At 34.5% G+C, this 15,661-nt stretch overlaps 1 protein-coding gene across 4 annotated transcripts in view; it reads right to left on the bottom strand.

Annotated features, from left to right (window-relative positions):
* Positions 1 to 15,661, bottom strand: part of adgrl4 (adhesion G protein-coupled receptor L4) — a 50,918-nt gene that overhangs the window by 9,619 nt on the left and 25,638 nt on the right. For 2 of the 4 annotated variants that reach the window (XM_044129569.1, XM_044129571.1), the window contains 5 exons: positions 13,097 to 13,265; positions 8,972 to 9,009; positions 4,757 to 4,853; positions 4,271 to 4,420; positions 214 to 363 (listed from right to left, as the gene is read on the bottom strand). In XM_044129569.1, coding sequence (XP_043985504.1) covers positions 214 to 363; positions 4,271 to 4,420; positions 4,757 to 4,802 — 346 coding nt within the window. In that variant the 5' untranslated portion in view covers positions 4,803 to 4,853; positions 8,972 to 9,009; positions 13,097 to 13,265. The remainder of the gene's footprint in view (positions 1 to 213; positions 364 to 4,270; positions 4,421 to 4,756; positions 4,854 to 8,971; positions 9,010 to 13,096; positions 13,266 to 15,661) is intronic. The other 2 variants (XM_044129572.1, XM_044129573.1) reach the window with 2 other exon arrangements.

The raw sequence follows: 15,661 nt of genomic DNA, 5'->3' as shown, positions 1-15,661 counted from the left end.
TCTCCAGTGAGAAAGAAAACAGTTCACACATTCATGCAGACCTCACGTCCTCGCAGCTGTGAGGTAACTGATTTAAAACACATTCATGTTGGGAACTTGTACTGGGGTCCTCCGAGAGTACGGTTTAGTGTAAGCTACAGATCCTTGTGTAAGATTTTCCTTTCTTTTTTTTTTTTTTTTTTTTACACATTTACAAACCTCCCCTGAGATTACCTGTGCATCCAGTGCCATCATTGGGCTGGAACTGGACGTCTCCAGTCGATTTGTATCCATCGACACATGTACAGTAGTAGCTACCCTCTGTGTTTGTGCACTGGGCCCTGTCCCCGCAGATGTTAGTCACATTCTGACATTCATTGTCATCTGAGGTGAGAAGACAGGGTAGACAAATATAAACTTAGAATAATTTACAATTACACAACAAATTTGTAGGAGGGATTGCAGTGAAATATTTTGGTATTTTATACAAAGCAGTTTGAAACTGTTTAAGTTCCAAGTGCTTTTTTTTCTCTTTTATACATTTTTTTCACATCATAATCTCTCATTTTCAAGTATTGCATTGCATTTTTACAGCACATATTAGCACAAAGAGGTTCACAATTTTGAAATGAAAAACAGTATAGGGTTTTCAAAACTATTTTATGAAAATTAAAATCTAAAACAAGTAAACAGCACCGCTTTATTCTGTCACCCATTAATAATTATGCTATTTCTACAATCACATAATTACAATAATGTGCTTTTAGAAGTCACCTAATTAATAGAGTTCATTTTGGTGTGATTTTATCCCATATGAACTATTGGAAAGCAGGAGAGAACTATCACTCAGGTGGAATGATCTGTTATTAAGACAGCTATTAGCCCAAATCTCCATGGAAGAGTGGGAAGAAGAAAGTTACTGTCGAAAAAATCTTGAAGATACTTGATTTCAATTTTGCCGGAGTGAAAGAAGGTGTTTTAGTCAAGTGAGATTGAAAGGAAACTTTCTCTTTCCCACACATTTTACTTTATATGACAGAAAACCGGCACAACACATCATCTTTAACACAGCATCCCCTCTGTTAAACATGGTGGTTGTAGCTCAGCATGTGGGAATACTTGAAACTGTTGAAACTGTACAGAATTCATTGGAGAATGAAAAAAGCTAAATACCGGGCAATCTAAGAAATAAAATCTATAAGAGGCAGCAAGAATGATGCAGCAGGACAATGACGCTAAAAATAATCCGAGCTGCAGTGTAATGGGCAAAATCTTCAGTCAAGCTGAAAGCGACACATTCTAAAAAGATCAAGAGTGGGAGGCAGCTTGACAAATTATTTACTCGGGATGGTTGAACACAATCCTTCTCAGATTTGTAAAACAAAAAGAAAATCAAATATCAGTAATAAACTGCTTTATTTCCCCCTGGACGTGTCAGCATCTGTACATGTGACATCTCCGCTAAGTTTTTCTCAGCTTCATATTGTAACCAGTAATAATATGGCCAATATGCAGCCTTATCGCACTTGTCTTTTTCCTCATTAAAAAGCAGTTTGTTTTGACATAGAATTTGCATTTTACTCTGCTGAGATATCCAAATCTTGGTTCTGCCTCTTCCACAGTAAATTAATATCTTACTGACTGTTGAGGTTTAATGCAACATGACCAGCCTATTTTAGTGTGCCTGCTTTTTGACAACAAAAAAGGGATGGTAATCATTAGCAACTGACAAAAAGCAGCTCATGTTGAGATTACTGTTTGAGTCCAAAAATAGCACCATAAATTGCAACAAGCAAAGAATTGTCCAACACTAGTATTTAGCCTTTTAAAAAAATTGAACCTCCAATCAGTGCTACTTTGAAATTAAGTTTGGGCTGGCAGCAATATTTACAATTTTTATATGTGGAATATTATGATTTATTTAATTCCAGTTTACTCAAATGACTTCCAAGCATTTGTATTTCTGTTCAGGTATAAAAAGCAGCAGATGGGCAGCTTGCTGTGGATGTGGTGGCTGTTCACTCATTAGAGAAAATGCTGTTTCAGCCTTATTTTCAAACACATCATCCTTGTTGCGCTCCACAGTTTATTGTAAAATGACCTACAGGGACTTTGGCTTTGCCCGAATGTGATGAACACTCTGCTCTTCCACTTTCCTGTACCTTTTGCACAAAACATATCCGGTAAAGGAAATCCTCTATGGAGGAGGTGACCAATACAAAGATGTCACATGTTTTTTGACTCCCCCAGATGTGATCACTCCGATGTGACCCGTGTTCATATTCCTTCAACTTTTTAACATTTAGTCAGGATATGAACCTGAATCTTCAATGTATTGGAATGTTGTGCTGTAGATTGTGATAGAATGATGCATAATTATGGAATTTAAGGAAAGGGATATGTGGTTTTCAAAGAAATTGGCAAATAAAAATCTGACAAGTTTTCTTTTCATAAAATATGAAAACCATTTCCTTCCACTGTGCACCATACTTTATTTGAGTCTATCACATAAAATTAATTTTCAATACATCCTGTTAATTTTTCATAAATTCCTCTATCATTTGGAAAACTAAGATAAAGCACTGGCAGCTTTATCTTAGTTTTATAATTTTTTTTCCCAGAGGAAATATAAAACGTGAATTGCCTGGTTGGTAAAGAATTCAGACACCCATCTCTCAAAATACAGTAGGTACACTGTGCTTGTGCTTTTGGTTTGGTCAGGAAATGAGGCGGAAAAAGCTCCAGCAATTACAAACAGCTCAGAAACATAACAGGAAGAACAATGTCAACCAAAAGGCAGAGCCAGCAATAAATATTTTACCAATAAAGCTGCTTCATGGAGATTATGTCTCTCCTAACTGTGCCCAGTCTCTCAAACCTTAAATATGGCATCAAAAATACATTATAATAGAATGTAAAATATTCTGAAGGCTTGCTATACTACATTTATATTATATACATATTCTAATTATAATTATAATTACCAACTTAATAGAAGGAAAATATATGGAGTTTTAACAACCTTTTTTCCATATTGTCTGACAATTAATTAAAATTACTTTTTTTTTTTTTTTGTATTTGCTAAATACTAGAATATTAATTGGGATTGTTTTACAGATCATGTTTATCACTTTCCACAATATCAGTTTACACACAATGGGTTTTCAATAGCTTTAGATGACTTAATGATGATTATTATATCATTTCGTCTTTAAGCTCATGTTGGGTTATTTTATAATGTTTAATTTAAATAGAAACACCCTTGTAAAGCACATCTCAAACACACTGCTTCTTGGTGTGACACCAACACAACTTTTGCCAATAAATCAAACAAGAGAATTCTGGACCAGGATAATCTTGGTTCATCTTTGATTACAATTTACATTGATCCTAAAACAACAGTAAAAGACCTTGGGAATATTTTTGGCAGAACCTGACAGGAAACTGTCATTGGCTAAAATGAAACAAACCCCACACAGACATGCGCTAAAAGGGCGCTTAGTGAAGAAGAAGAAATTATTACTGCAAAACCAGAATAACAAGTCAAATGACAATTTGTAAATACACTCAGGGTCAGATCATACTGAAATGTAAGTGTTCACCATGTTAATTATTGTCACATTTAGAGGGAAATTAGGGAACGTGCAAATATGAGAACATCATTCTAAAACACAGCATTGTGTGGCCACATGGACTTCAAATGGAAATAACATGTAGAAAGCAAAATTGTGATCATTTTTAAACCTCATTTCACCACACACACACAAACCCAACACACCACACACATACATTTGCATGTGCATGCACACAAACCCGCTTGCACTATTCTCTTTACATCACTAGGAAACGAGAAAGCAGGTGTTCATACAATTTTTGACGGGAACCTTTTCTGTTCCCGTGGATAAACTTCACCCACACTGAGTGACACTCAGCAGAAGTGGAGGAAAACATCAATTCTTTCTGCATGACTCATTTATCTTGATTTTAATTAGCGTGTCAATTTGACCCAGAACAGTATATGTGTCTCAAGTTCAATTATAAAGATCACTCATTGAAAAAAAAAATAAAATAAAGTGTAATATAAAACATTTACCAAATATCAGTTTTAAGGAAATTATTGATTTTTTTTTCATTGGACATAAAAAATGAAAATACAACTTTTTATATCCAAATGAGTAAATGAGAAGGTTGTCGTCATTGATCCTTAATTTCTGAGAAATAAATAAACATCATTGTCAATAAACATTAAAGCCCCTCAAATAAATGGGTGAATGTGTGTGACTGTGTTCACCTTTGCAAGTTGTTATTCCATCTCCTGTATATCCATAGTTACATAAGCAGACATTGCTTGATCCATTCTGAGGCTTACATGTCGCTTTTGAGTGACAAGATTCACAAATGCCAGAGAGGCTTCCAGTGTCCATTAGACTCCAGAGCCATGCTGTGAAGAGAAATGGATAAAAGACTATTAACAAGTTAAGCTCACAAGACCCCTTATCCTTTAGTAATAAAGGATGATGGTTTTTATCTAAATATGTTTATCTCCAGAGTAACAGAAAATAATTTCTAGTGTCTTTTGTGTGGCGTAGATTGTCAGTTTACATGGAAACATAAAAATTTATCATAAATTTGAAAGAAAAATGCTAAACGTTATTGTCTTTAAGGTAAGCTCAAGTACAAGTTACTACTGAAACTACTTATGAGTAACATTACGACTCAGTTGTTGAAGCTTTGTTTTAGATCTATGTTATACTACAAAAGAAGGAAGCTCACTTACCTGCGAAAAGTAGAAGTTTCATTGGTGACTTGAGCAGAGACTCCATACTTGACTTTGGGACTGGATTATTCTTTCAGTCCAGAAGGCAGTGGCCTGCCTGGTGACGTAGACCATTTCCTGGCATCAGTTTTCCTGTTTCCCTAAACCTGGCCCTTCCTGTCCTGATCTTTAATCTGTTTTCAAAAGCAAGCATCCTGACCCCTTCTACCAACCGGTTGACTCCAAAGACTGTTTTATGACTTTATGTTACCCTACAAATAAGCAGAAAACATTCTCCTGTCACTTAATCGCATTTTTGTGGAGTTATTTGCAGCTCGACTTTGCATTGCCATTTTGGTACCTTCCTTCTCATTGTTCTCATTGGAACACATACAGAAGGCTATGTAAACATGGGTCGAAACAACACAGACCGGGTTCACTGAAGGACGACCCCCTCCCTTCCAAAAAAAGACAGTTTACAAATTTACACACGCACACATTCCAGCACTTCCAGAGTGTCTTTCAGTGTTTGTTTCATTGTTTCTTAGACGAAGGATAAGATTTCCTTCAGCTTCTTACTGCTGAAGCAAGCTATAAAAAAAAAAAAAAAAAAAACAGCAACCAAATTTTTAGCTTTTTTTTCAGTTTTATGTTTGTGTTATGCTTATTATTTGGCTGATAAAAAGAAAATAAATTGAAAAGGAGATACTTATTGGGGCAAGTCTGGACTTATCGCTGGTCAAATTCTAATTTATATTCAAAGCCTTTTCTTTGACGGTTTTTCTTTTATAAGGTCTGGCCTTTCAACGCATTTCTCTTTAAAACAGCAATTCATTGAAGAAGCTGTGTTCTATTAATGAAGCCATTTGACGACTATGCAGTGTGCCGCATTCACATTTACAAACACACTGCCTTAAAACATGATTTATTCCTATGACCAAGGCCCAAGTAATTGTGGGATTGTATAAAATGGCAATATAAACAGAATTTTCAGACCCTTTGTGGTGTGGTCACATTCAGAGTGTGTCTTTGAAGATAAGTGATAAAGCACTGCTTTCTATTTTTGGTTCTTTGACATCTGTCATGGACTAATGACTCTTTTCTCTGTCAAGAAAATGAGCAGGGCTCTGTGCTATTTAGTTCTGGTAGACTTCTGACCCATCAAAACAAAGTTTCTTCCTCCACAGTAATGGGTTATTTCTACAGCAAATATTTCCAATTTTGTAATTCTAGTCAGTCCATCAGTACTATAAATTGCTGTTTCAGTGGAGAATCCAACTGGCACAGCAGATACAAAACAGGTAAAAATTAACAAAATGTGAGAAAGTGACAGCCATCAAATAGGAAGAGTAGACATTCAAGTCTAGCTGAGGGTCTTTTCAAAGCCCCTTCTTCTCTTTGGCATACAAACACATTCATTGATGAATAGTTTCACTTCAAAGATAAGTTCTTTACTGACTGTATTGCAATCTCTGGAGGTGGTTTGAATTGCTTAGGCAAGGCGTTCAGTTTATTGCTGAGAAAGGCAGCTGCTTTGAAAGGCACCATTAGAATTGCTCCACATTAGTGTCCTGGGAAAGTGCTGGGTGAAAACCACATTTGAATGTCTCGCTCTGACACACTCCTGGCGGTAAGGAAGGAAGTGATGCTGCCTAGAACAAACCTGGACTGATTGCACCCTTCCTCCTCCGCTTTCTTTTGTCTCAGAAAATCTCTCATTTAGTGAGGAATCCGTGAAGCCTACAGGAGCATGCTCATTCCACAATAACATTGTAAGACATCTAACAGAAAAGATTGCTTCAAAAGTCTGCAGGCAGCCTTGTGTAAATGTTTCCTCTTTTCCTTTCCTCTCTCATGGATATGGAAATTTTGGATCCTACAGGTGCAAGCCTTCCTGCGTTTGCGAGTGTTTTAGCAAAGGAGAAGAGTTGTTTATGCTATTCAGGCAATATTGAGATTTGCCATACAGAGTAGAGCGGAGTATCTATTTTGACACTTTTCTCACAGATTTGTTCTAATGTTGGCCTTATGCACTGCCATGATCAGAGGACTGAACTCGGGGGCACAGATGGCATCAACTGTCTCATAAACAACCAAATCTTGAATATTTCAATACACAAGCTTGGAGAAACAAACTATCCTTCCTGCTCGGGTTCACAAACATGCCATTTGCTGTGCAGGCGTGTTCGGAAGAGGGGAATCTAGTAACATAGTCACTTCAAGTAAAGAGCCTGCACCTTTTTAAATAGGGAACACCCATTTTAAACCTAAGGCAACCTCTGCCATGGATTACTAAAAGAGGGTGACTGTGAGTTGAATAAATACCTGGATTCATACATTTTTCTTCCTCTGTGTTTTTGTTCATTGAAAGACAGGAGAATAAAAAATATTTTCTCATAGACATCCACATTTACTTTGGCTTTTAATGGCCATGTGGTTGACTTTGTGTAAGTAAAGTGATTTTTTTTTGGTCAATTTAGATGCTCACAAGACTGTACTTTTGGGCACCAAATGCTCATGAAATATATCAATGCAGCAGGATATATTCTTTTTGTTTCAAAACAGTGGGTGTACAGAAACATCACAAAAAGAATTAAAAGCAAGCACAGTAGAAACTCCAGATTATGAGCACTCTTAACTGTATAAACATCAAAGGTTTCTACATATATAAATAAATGTAATTTTTTTTTACTTTGCTAATAAGTTAACATTCTCACATGATTTAGAGCTCAAAAAGTCAGTATTACAAATGATTGTCCCTTTAACTGTACTCAGTTTTTTTTATGTATTTAATATTAAGACTTCAGAATTTTTAGCCGGAATCATTTGTGTTCTACAGGTGACTCAAAATGTAGAGTTAGAATAAAACTTAGAATTTTTTCTTCTGTACCAAACTACCCTGTGTTTTGCACAGAGGATAGTGACATCAGGATTTGAGATTTTAAAGTAACTTGAGTTTACAGAGACATACACATGAAGCTGACAGATTCATCAAATCATAAATAACTTAGGCACATTTGGGTTTGAACGCCAAAAAAAAAAAAAAAAGGGCAAGAATGACCTGGGAATCCAGACAGCACACACATTCACACTGAGATAAGTGAGAAGCAAAACAAGCATCAAAAATGCACCATGAAAATTACTGTTAGCATTAAAAAATAAAACAGCAAATATTTATAGAGAAATTGAGAACTGGCAATAGTTTAAAAAATAATTGCAGTTAAAAATGATAAGATGCAGTTTTTGATAAACTAGAACATTCCACATTAAGAACATGGCATTTGGATGAGTGGAAGGTAACCTCATGAGAAAGTCAAAGTGTTTGTCAGACGAATGCCAAACACTTTATCTGTGCTACTTTTACATGAAGCAGTGATGTGCTCCACATCTGAACAAAATATTAGAGTAACAGGCAGTTATTTCATGCTGTTTTTCGTTTTCCTCATAGCCTTTTTAATTGCATGGAGCTATAATTTTTTGCAAAAATTGTAAAAGAAAAAAAATACTAATGTCGATTAAAAAAGGATAAATAATGTCAGAAGAGAAGAAATTTGACTTTACATTTATTTCCACAAATGTCTGTAGAGGTTTAATATCTAAAATAAATTCACAATGATGTGGGAAAAACTGGAAGCTTAACTTTTATTGCTCTTTAAATTTTGCAATCTCAATAGCTGGACTAAAATGCATTTTAAGGTTTTTCTTACAAGTATGGCTAGAAGAATATTTTAAAGTTAAAGGTGGTGTTTATTCCTGCACTATTTCTAAAATCACATCCTGAGAATGGGTCACACATTTCATTGTTATGGCTTTTGCAATTAGCTGTTATCAGTTTTAAAACACAAACACAGCGTCAAAGGGGCACTTTTGAGTTTAAGCAACAAAGTAAAGGCTGCAGATTGCCTTTTGCATTTGCTACTCTGTTTCATCAGGGCATTTCAAACGGTGTAATTTTAAGCTCTTGCAAAAAAAAAAAAAAAAAAAAAAAAAAATCCTATTTTCATTGTTAAACTATTCTTTCCGTGGGATAAGAACTGTGGCCAATGGGAATGTTGAAATAAAGATTTGTGATTTTAGATGCAATTCTGCTGGGCTCGAAATAAATGGAGCAAATATTCCTTGTGTTACTTGTGGGAAAGGAATCAGTGCTTTACAACTTTCTTCCTATGGGTCACCATCAATATGTAAAACTACTTAATAGGAAATGATTTAAGCTCAAAGTCTAGCTATTCTCACCTGAGATGAGCAATTTTGGATAGAGGGCCACTTTGAATCTGGAGGAGAAAAAAACATAGGTGATGAAATATTGCTTACCAGGAAGAAGGTCCTTTAGATTACCTATAGCCAGTAATGTCTTTAAAAGGAATATCAAGACCACTTTTATTAATTTTTCCTGCTTTGTTGGCCATTTGTTTTCTAATTAAATATTAATAAAGCTAATCAAGAGCTGTACCCTTGGGTGTTATAAACTCATCACAATTAGTCGCACAACTCCATTTGCTGCTGGGGATTGGGATAATTTTGCATATCTGTTGTCAGTTGTTGCCTTACTACATCCATGATCATGTCAACTTAATTTAAAAAAGCCCCTGTGTGCAAAAGGAAAAAAATAAGGATGGAAGGCCCTAGAACTTTTTCTTCACCTCTCAAGTTAAAGTGGATGCTCAGCAATGATCAAGTAAAAGCAGAGAGTAATATTTAATGCTCTGGAAATATTAAAAGCTTATAGCTCTAGAAGCAATTGAATAACAATTATCTGACCTACAAAACTAAAACAGTGGGAAAACCGCCAAAGGTTTTTCCTTTAAATGTATGACTTTCACCTTGATAAGACTCATTTGGCAAAAAAAAGTTTTGATATTTCATTTATTGCAAAAATGACAAATACCAAAAATACACTCCACTCCAATGACATGAGTGAAACAGGCTTTGTTTTGTGTCAATTCTGTGTCAAGACTTGACTTTGAAAAAAAAGAGCAATTCCTCCAAAGATGGGGTGCAATTTACAAATGAATTTCCTTCATGCTTGACTGCTTCATAAAAGCATTTGTCCTGACTCAGATTGAACACACTTGAGTGATCCTATCCATATTCCCGACTTCTTTACCAGACAATGTTTTCCATTTTCAGAGAGAAAGAAGTAGGAAATTTCCATGTTCTCAGGTGCAACAAGTGTTACTGATTGGAGCTTTTTTTTCTGCCACCAACCTCTTGTTAGGTTACCAACTGGAACAAAGTGACACTGGAAAGAGCTTGTGCTCTTTCAAGGATAAAGGGGATCCTACAGAGGTGACAAAGCTTTGGACTACCATTTTCTCAGCATTGCACAAAAATACAATTAGGAATATTGCTATTACATGAAGCATTCATTCTGAATTCAACTCAAATTATTGCCAAACATAAACCTGCTTGAAGGAAGTATTAATGTACTTTTTTAAATCAAAAGAAGTAGCTTGATTAAGTTTCCAAAAATATTTTAGTGTTATTGAATCCACCAGTGTTATAAACTCAAAACAATTTTCTATGATTAATGCTTGTCATGGAGTAAACTCTTAAAAACAAAAACAAAATAAAGTCTTGCAATAACAAGACAAGGACACAAAACACATTTGACCTGATTAAAGCTTGAAATTATTTTATTACTTTAAGTGAAATTTAAAATCTTTAAAATTTGAATACATATAGAAAATACTCATATTTACAGCATTCAGAGAAACTTTTTTTCAGACAATGGGTTTTGTAAAGATTATTTTGACTAAACCTATGGTCAAGCAAGAACATTTTGAAGTAATATGAAGACTTGTCATAGTTGAAAGGGTAATTCTGTGTTATTTGGGTGCCTGAAGTAAGGAGCCATGATATATATTATTTGCTACATTTGGAAGTGGAAATATAAAGAGAATGATTTTGATTTGTTCAATCTTTCATCCAAGTGTTTCTGTCGATTTGGTTTTTCTTGTATCTGTATTTTTACTTAGCCTAGTTCTCATTAATTCACTTTTGTTTTCTAATTAATTAAGTCTTATTAATTAATTTCTTATACATAGCTTAGTTCTTGTTGCTCACATTATTAGGTCAGTATTTTTTCCTTGGTTATTTCTTATTTTCCTGGTAAGTTTTTACTTCTTCTCTGCTCCTCCCATGCCATTACTCTCTCTCCCTCAGTCTCGCTGCCTGTTCCACACTTTCAGCTGCACCTTGTTCCCAATCGGCCACCTGTTTCTCATCCTGTGATATAAGCTCATCACTTTCATTCACTTCCTGCTGGATTCTGCTGTTTTGTTCCCATTGTGCCCTTCTTGTAACTCTCTGTTTCCCTCCTCACTTGTTTTTGAGTTTGTATCGATTTTCTCTAAAACTTTGCCTCAAACTGCCTCTGCTTTCAGGTCCAACTGCAACCATCATTAACCTTTCCATAACTTATATGAAATCTTTACTTTCTTATAAATTCATGCTATAACCATACAAACATGAGAGTTAAATGCCTCATTTACAGACATAGCTGTCTGAAGTCAATTCATCTTAACCAAATGACATTGACAATGACATGTTATGCTGATGTAATAGATTATTGGAATTAGCTTTGCACAGGGTTGTACATTGCTGACCATGAAAAGGCTATAAAACTTATCAAATTGCAAATAAAATAAGTGAGAATGTTAAAAATGTATAGTTATTGCAGTATGTTTTGCATCATGAATATAGCCTGAAACAGATGCAGCTACACAAAGATATATTTTCTCACAGATGATCTCATACATCTGCCATTCACACTCCCAAAATTACTATGTGTTATGATGTTAAAAATGGCATTGATAGGCCCTGGCATGATGTTATGATCTAACCTTTGGTGCAATTGATTTATTCAGAGCTAAAGGTGAAGCCATTAGTTTCTGCTTCGAGACCCCTCTGTGAGACCGGTTCTGAATTTATAAAATTTCAAGGAGCTCTGATAATTTAATTTGGAGTGCCCTTTTATAGGTTAGGTCACCTGCAGCGAGCCCTGCAAATTGAATAAAGAAGAGTAATAGAAAATAGCATGTCAGGTGGGCTCCCTGCTTATAAAATCATTAACAACAGTGTGTCTTTTCTCATAAAGGAACCCATTTATTTTGAGGGGGAAATATTATGAAAGTGTAGGGAGCAACTCAATTTATTTTTCATTAGGAATTAACTCTGGAGAATCACTGAGAGGGTTAATAGCTGCTGGTGTACATCAGCAGTGTGAACTAATAGGTTTTCAAAAAGGCTGTTCTGAGGACTGTTGTGCGTTTTTGAAATATTGCTTGCTTTTAAATTAACGTACCTTTCCACTAAGTTTGTGTCAGCACATGTAGTATCAGGGAAGTTGTGCTGAGAGCAAATAAATACCTTATATGACAAGCATTTATCTGTTTTATAATGCAATTTTACTTTCACAGTGAGGAAGAATGTGTGGAATGTGGTTTTGTCACATGTTTGATATAGATTAAATCCCTTTAAAAAATGTTTTATCAAGTTGCTCAAACATGGTGTAAATGCAGTGCTTCAAAAAAGTAATCCCCCCTTCACTTACATATTTATTTTGTTTTCACCGTATTCCCCACACTTCTCACTTCCATGTTTTAGCTACTGAAATATATAAACACAAACAAATAATCAGTAAAAAAAAAAAAAAAAAATTAAAAAATAGATATCCTCTGCCCTCTCCTCATGGACAAAAAAATCAGAGCCAGGAGGGTCTTAGCGCTGTCAATAATTTTTCTGTCCATGCTGCTCACAACCTCCACATTGCTCTCTGCTATGCTACTGGTGGTTCACAACGACAGAACCTGAATGTCAGTCCAGTTAGCATGGCCACCGATCATAGCGGTTTTCCTTAATTAGTAAGTTGTTTCCCTGACATTAGCACTTTTAACAATGTATGCATGAAGCTGATAGACAGCACTAAGACACTCCTCCTGCCTCTGATTGGTTGACCAGGAGTGGTGAAATTCTTCAGATGGCAATATTTCTTAAAAGCTGCCAGTTTAAAAATAATGTCAGATGAGTCTAAATGTAAAGAACTTTTCATGTTATTTTCGGAAGCAAAATTTTTGACTTTCATTAACTGTAAGTTATAATCATGGCAATTAGAAAAAACGAAAACTTAATTAATAATTCACTTTGTGTAAAACTGTTGATAATGAGAGTTACACTTTCTGAAATGACTGGCAGAAACCTCAAACCTCTTTAATGTCTTAAAAGAATGCACACATATGGGTTAGACATGATTAAAAGCCCAGGGTGCACAGGGATCTGTTTGACTGACGTGGTATTGTAAAAAAAAAAAAAAAAAAAAAAAATTAAATAAAGTAGCACAAAATATGAAAGGAGGCTCACTGGAAAGAATATCAATGTATGGTCACCATATCTTGCTCAGTGGAAACAATTCCTTGAGTCAGGAACCAAAGCATTGATCATTCTGACAGATGCTGTGCTTCTGGAGGACAAGATGGAGATATACGTCGGAAAGGATGAGACAAAGTCATGATCCAACAGAGCTGGTCTCCTGTGATGGAGACGAACAAAAAGAGAGGCCCTCTCAGAAATCAAATGCAAACATATCAAAGCATAAGCATGCAGAGGATTTGATGGTAATTCTCAAAGGCAAAGTAACAGAAGAGACAGTAAATAGATAATTGATTATGAAAAGTCTCTTTAACATAAGATAGTTCAAAATGTTAGTTAAAGTATATCTATCATTCTCCCAGCCAAAACTCCCACTTTAAATCAAGAAAAAAAATATTTAAAATTATTTTATGAGAAAACTAACACTTGGAGAGAATCAGAAACTAACTGAGTGATTTTTTAAATAGTGTGAGACATCTACATCCATGATCTATTTTTCCATCTTAAGATATCTGTGACATAACATTTTCTTAAAAAGATTAACATGAGTTTATAAATTATAATAATATTGCTTGATTTATAACTGCATATTATTGCCAGCAGTAGAATATGTATAGGAAGGGATCCTATTGCTAGAATATTATGCTACTTACTCAAGACAATAGTCATTGAAAACATTTTACATTGTCATTTAAAATACTATGGTAAAAATATTACTTTTATGCTAAATTATAGCAAAGTCATATTTTGTGTGATAAATTCGGACTAGTAAAATTATTGAAACAATTTTACTTTACAATGTGTTAGGAAGACCACACATGTGACAATAAATGTAAATATCGAAGTACACATATCTGGCTCAGTGAATAGATTATTGGGATCTGCTATCAGAAATGAAAATGTAATCAAATTCTCATTTTTATGAAACCTTAAATGTTGTTGCCTAGATACCCTCAATATGTCAGATAGAGACATGCTCTAAGCTTTTGCCACCACACACTGGACTTCTAAGGGCATTACAAACAAACGATGAACTAAAGGACACATTTGTTACTGGCAAGAAAACAACTCCCCCCTCATCATCTTGTAGAATTCAGGAAATGGGTTTGTCACGTTTTCAAATCACCTTTTTTTGTTTTGTATTTAAGCAGCAACATCTTTTGATAAGAAACACTGATGGGAGCAAAACAATACATTTGCCACATGATGAACAAACTTCTGTCATTTACACCTATTTTCCTTTTCATTTATTTAAAAGTAAAATTAAAGTGTTGCATTAAAAAAATATATATACACACTTTATATACATACACAAAAGAACTGAGCTAATGCTTTGCAGGTTATAGCAGTATTGGTAAAACAAATGGGCAAGGTGTATATAAATTATAAGCTAAAGGGTGAGTGTTTAGTACAAAAATTATTTCCTTTTAGCAAATTATCTTGATAAATGTATAAAAACATTTAATTAAAATATATAAAATATATAATTATATAATATATAATTTTGGAAATGTTTGTAAAATAATTTTTTTTAACATTCTTTCTTAACCAGCTTAAGTGCCTGACCAAAATATAATTGTATCACCTGTATTTTAAGTATAATTGCTGTCATTAATGTTTTTTTTTCAAAACATACAAAAAGTAACAAAATATTTTACATTTTGTACTTTTAGTAGAATGTTAATAAAAAAAAATAAAAATTACATTTCCTAGCTGTCTTTTGCCACTCTTTTTATTCATAGCAGAAACCATTTGAATCAAACTGCTGCTAAATTGTCATGATTAAAACCAAATGAGTAATATTAGGGAGAGGTCACAAGTGGATGGACTGTACCCCTTGGACGGGCCTCATGCCGGTGGCTTTGTTTGGATCCTGTCAGAACAATGCAACAAGTAAAGCCAAATCCTCTCCATCCTTAACAGACTTCCAGAGCATTGCTGGAGCTCTCAGCATGACTCAGGCCAAGTACCCACAGGAGGTAGATAACCCTGCCTAATCCATTCAGCGCTCTCGCATATATATCTATATATCTCCTTTTGGAGGATCTGAAGATTAGTGTCACAGCTCATGTATATGTGTACAATCAACAATTATTGCAACCCTATCACATCTTCTTTAGTAGCCCTGATGTATTTTTTTTTTTCTGAGCAGAATTTATCATTTTGAGTAAATATAAGTTAACTAAACAGTTTATAATAATAATGAAACTTTAGTTTAGCCAGGAAGCTGTCTTTGCAAAAAAAAAAAAAAAAAAAAAAAGAATCTTTTCTGGACAAGATGGTAGCATAAACATCCTGTGAAATCGTTTCAAGTGAAAACATCCACGAAAGTAAAACAATTCCAGAAATTTATTTAAAATTAAATATAAGGATTAAATAATTAATTTCATGCCAACTAAAATTCAACTTGAAAAATAGGCCACATAAAACCATTAGCATAACATGACAAAATGTTTAAAATGTAAGTAGGTGAATTACACAACAAAAGAATAATACAATTAAATTACATCACAATTAAGCAAATCTTAACAAGAACATCCAAGTATAACTTACCTG

The sequence above is a fragment of the Gambusia affinis genome, linkage group LG10 (assembly GCF_019740435.1).
Source record: "Gambusia affinis linkage group LG10, SWU_Gaff_1.0, whole genome shotgun sequence".
Lineage (NCBI taxonomy): Eukaryota > Metazoa > Chordata > Actinopteri > Cyprinodontiformes > Poeciliidae > Gambusia > Gambusia affinis.
Note: the sequence above shows the minus strand (reverse complement) of the source record. Positions and strands in the feature narration are given on the sequence as shown.